General features: G+C 39.3%; 2 protein-coding genes across 3 annotated transcripts in view; both read right to left on the reverse strand.

Annotated features, from left to right (window-relative positions):
* The window catches only part of PCDHA12 (protocadherin alpha 12), a 75,804-nt gene extending 74,509 nt beyond the window's left edge, over positions 1-1,295 (reverse strand). The window contains exon 1 of the mRNA XM_006891187.1: positions 2-1,295. Within this exon, the coding sequence (XP_006891249.1) occupies positions 2-1,283 (1,282 nt within the window). The 5' untranslated portion in view covers positions 1,284-1,295. The remainder of the gene's footprint in view (position 1) is intronic.
* Positions 1-4,294, reverse strand: part of PCDHAC2 (protocadherin alpha subfamily C, 2) — a 294,194-nt gene that overhangs the window by 211,695 nt on the left and 78,205 nt on the right. The gene's annotated exons all lie outside the window — the stretch shown is intronic.

Below are 4,294 nucleotides of genomic sequence, written 5' to 3' on the forward strand. Positions count from 1 at the left end.
CGCGCCGTCACCACCAGATCATAGGCCGGCACGCTCTCGCGGTCCAGGGCGCCGTCCAGCACCAGCGAGTAGTAATTCTTGAAGGTGGACACCAATTTAAAGGGGACATTGCGTGTTAATGAGCACGTTATCTGCCCGTTAGTCCCAGAGTCTCGGTCAGACACACTGATCAGGGCCACCACTGTGCCCACTTGGGCATCCTCTTGAATGGGAAGTGACAGTGAAGTGACTACTACTTCAGGGGCATTGTCATTCAAGTCTAGAACTTCCACCAGAACTGTGCAATGACCTGCCATGGAAGGAATTCCTTTATCTATAGCATTAACCTGAATTTCATACGCATTATTTTCTTCATAATCTAGTTTCCCATATATGCGGATGTCACCTGTATCCTGGTTTATCGAAAAGAAGCATTTCTCACTCACTGGCAGGATCATCCTGATTCCATAGATAATTTCTCTATTTAAACCATCATCTACATCAGAGGCGTTCAGTTGGATGACTCTCGTGGCGTTTTCGACGTTTTCAAACAATACTACTTTATAGACAGTTTTATCAAATTCCGGGGCGTTGTCATTCACATCAAGGATGGTTATTAGAATCTGAGCAGTTCCTGTTAGCTCCGGCCTACCTCCATCTGTGGCTGTGAGCCATAAATTAAGCTCTGGAGTTGACTCTCTATCCAATGGTTTTCTAAGAACCAGTTCCGGCAGTACACCTTTATCAGTTTTTGTTATTATTTTAAGTTCAAAATGCTCGTTTGCATTTACCCTATAGGTCAAAAGAGAATTTACTCCAATATCCGGATCTGAAGCGCCCTCTAGAGGAAAATGAGAGTCCAGAGGCGCAGATTCTGATATAAATACCTTTTGTTCTCTTTCTCTGAAGACTGGCGCGTTGTCGTTAATGTCCTTCACCTCCACCTCCACGTGGAAGACCTGCAGCGGCTTGTCCACGATCACCTCCAGGTGGATGCTGCACCCCGCGCTCCGCCCGCACAGCTCCTCGCGGTCGATGCGAGAATTCACAAACAGAATGCCGTTCTGCAGATTCACCTCCAGAAGGTCCCCGCGGCCTTTGGACGCCACCCGGAACAGGCGCGGCACCAGCTCCGCCAGCTCCAGCCCCAGGTCCTGCGCGATGCGGCCCACGAACGTGCCGTGTTTGGCCTCCTCGGGCACCGAGTAGTGGACCTGACCGCTCCCCGCCTCCCAGGCTGCGAAGAGCAGAAGCGACAACAGCAAGCGATGAGGTCCGGGGCCTCTTCTCCAGGAAAACAGCATTGCAGATGAGGAAGGCTTCAGCAGGGGATGCCAGGTTTAAAGGAACGCTCACATAGATTTGAGAATCCACCCTTTTCTTTGAATATGTAAATTCTACCCAGCATTTCAGTCAATAAGGAGTCGATACAGTTCTGTGAATGGTTGGAATCCTTGGGTGCGGAGAGGAAATGTTCATTTTTCATCTTTTGGGCGTAGAGCGACATCATGTGACTGACTCTGTAAGTACAAGAAGAATCCTGAGATTCTTCGCTTTAGTGTGTCCATGTTCTGGCTCGATCTCTGATCTATTCCGACTTTTGGATATTTTCATGAGTTGTGTATAAGGGTCCATTTAGTCAAAATATTTTAAGAAATTAATAACAAAGCACAGATAGTTTAGTCATGCTGTACCTTTATTACTATCATTCACTTCCAAGTCTATAAAAACTTTGAGGTTCAATGTTAGATGCTGCATTTCTGCTATCAGAGAATAAAATAAAGATTAGTATATTTCATTCCATGTCATTTTATAGCTTAAAATTCTTTTTTATGTTTATATTCCCTCTTACTTTCCCAATCACTGCATTATTGGTAGTCAAGAACTCTTGTTAGTAAGGGGAGGAATCTGAAAGTTTTCCTAAATTTAAAAATATCCATTTATAGAAATTCTTTTATTCATAGTCTAGTGAATATTAGAATCCACAAACTATGGAAACTATTATTATTATTATTATTCTTTGATGCTTAAAAGTTTTGAATTCTTGTACAGTTGCACTTACCTTGATATCATTCTACAATGTGACTAAGGTACAGATTCCAACAAATTCCATTCTAGTATTGTGAAATGTTTTCATTAGAAGTATAGGCTGAAGTCTCCAAAACACAATCGTCTGTGGTAGTAATGGAGGATTAATATGAAGAAATGTATTTTACACTGTCTTATAGTCTGATATCATGAATATTGGCCTGTTTAGAGTCCCTATATCTTTCTCTACAGGTCAGTTAGTAGTTCCTCAAAACATGATTCTCTTGAAAAAATTAGAACTGTAACTACAAAGCAAGCAGAAATTTTTAAAATCAAACTCTCATAGTTTTATTAATTAAAGACTAGCCTTAAAGGAAAATAAAACCGGTAAGATGCTACAGGTATGTCTATACACGCTAGTATAGATTTTATAAGTTCATTAAAATGCCAGTCAAAATCTTTAAACCAATAATTTGTCAAGATTGTCTTTACAAATAAAATGTGAAGAAATCACACGATAGAAAAGAACATATAAATAACATATAAAAAACCTTAATCTATAAAACTGGCTCTTAATTAATCAAAAGACAGCCGTGATGGCTCTAGTGGTTCAAATCCACTGCCAACTTGGAAGAAGAAAAATATCAATCTTCTTTTGTGCAATTTACAATTTCCAAAACCAAATAGAGGGTGAGCTATGATTTAGCTCTGAGCTGAGATTCATCATTTAAATTGTCTGATATCACCACCAAATTTCTTCATTTCCTATTTCCCATTTTCAGAAAAAAATAACACACCTTAATGTTAACGAATCTTCATGAAAAAGATTACTTCAGGTAGTTGTCACAGGTTGTTAGGGATAAATTGTTGACACAAAGGAACAGCTAAAGTTATCTTGTTTGTTGTTAAGTGCTGTCAAGTTGTAGATGACTCATAGAGACCTTATGAATGAAAGCCCTGAACACTTGTATAACTTTTGTCATTTCTCCACTTTTATAGGGTTTCCAGAGGCAAGCCATTTCAGAAGTGGATGCCACTCCTGCTTCCAAGCTTGTTTTAATCAGGGAGCTCAACCAAACATTGTCCACCATGAGTAACCATTATCGCATTTGACACATCAGTGTCACAGTGTTTAGCATCACAACAACCTCTTTAGTCCATAAACAATTGAACTGAAATATATGTTAAAATTGCAATGCTAAGCCACAGAAAACACTACACATGTGGAAGTCTGAATAATTTACAATTATTTAGAATGTCCTTTGACTATTTATATAAAGTAAAAGTAATGTAAATTGCTTTATCACATTTAAGTTATCTTGAGTCATCCCAAGTACTTCATCTGGTGACCAACCTAATATTCACACTATATTATATATAATGTAATATAGATTATATACATATATAATATTTTGAGAGAGAGAGAGTGAGTTCTCTAACAGTCTAATGAATGCAATCCAAAAACAAAGATACATGCTTCAAATCTACCAGCTGCTTCTCTGGGCAATCTCCTCCAATGAGATTAACTGCCTCTGAAAACCTACTAGAGGCTTACCTATGAGTTGGTTCTGACAGCACACAAAAATGCAGTTGGTGTGACGTGTGTGTGTGCGTGTGTGTGTGTGTGTGTGTGTGTGTGTGTGTAAGTAGTATGATGCATTAGTCATCTTGGATGTGAAATTTTTTTTTCTCTTCTACACCTCCTTTCCCACGTAAAGTTTATTCACAAATAATTATTCAGGTACTAAAGGTTCTGCATCTTAGACTCATTGTGTCAAATAGTATGACATGCAATTTTAACAAGATAATGTCCACATATAGCTTTACTCAAACTCTCAAACTCATTGCTTTTGAGTGAGAACCAACTATTAGTCGACCTTCTCCAGTGGATTTGCAGAGGCTGTAAATCCCAAGAGAGATTACCAATTTCCCTCTTGCAGAGCCAAATAGCAGCCCAACTCCCTATGGATTCATTTTATAAATAGGTAAGAAACACTGAATTTGAAGAATGACCCAGAGGAAAAAGACTTATACTGGAGCTCTCAGATCTGATTATATCATATGTAAAGAAAATTTCCCAAACTAAAGAAGTAGGAGTGGCATTCACTTCTGAATCGGCTTGTCTCCAGAAACTCTATGAACATGGAGAAACAACCAAAGTTATACAAGCGTTTGGGTCATTCATTAATAGGGTCGCTACAGGAGATTCCAAAAGCCTGCTCGGAATGACAAAGCAAAATACTACAATGAAATGTGCGAGGAGCTAGAGTCAGAAAATCAAAAGGGC

Source organism: Elephantulus edwardii, unplaced genomic scaffold (genome assembly GCF_000299155.1).
Source record: "Elephantulus edwardii isolate Elephantulus edwardi_28Jun2011 unplaced genomic scaffold, EleEdw1.0 scaffold00095, whole genome shotgun sequence".
Classification (NCBI taxonomy): Eukaryota; Metazoa; Chordata; class Mammalia; order Macroscelidea; family Macroscelididae; genus Elephantulus; species Elephantulus edwardii.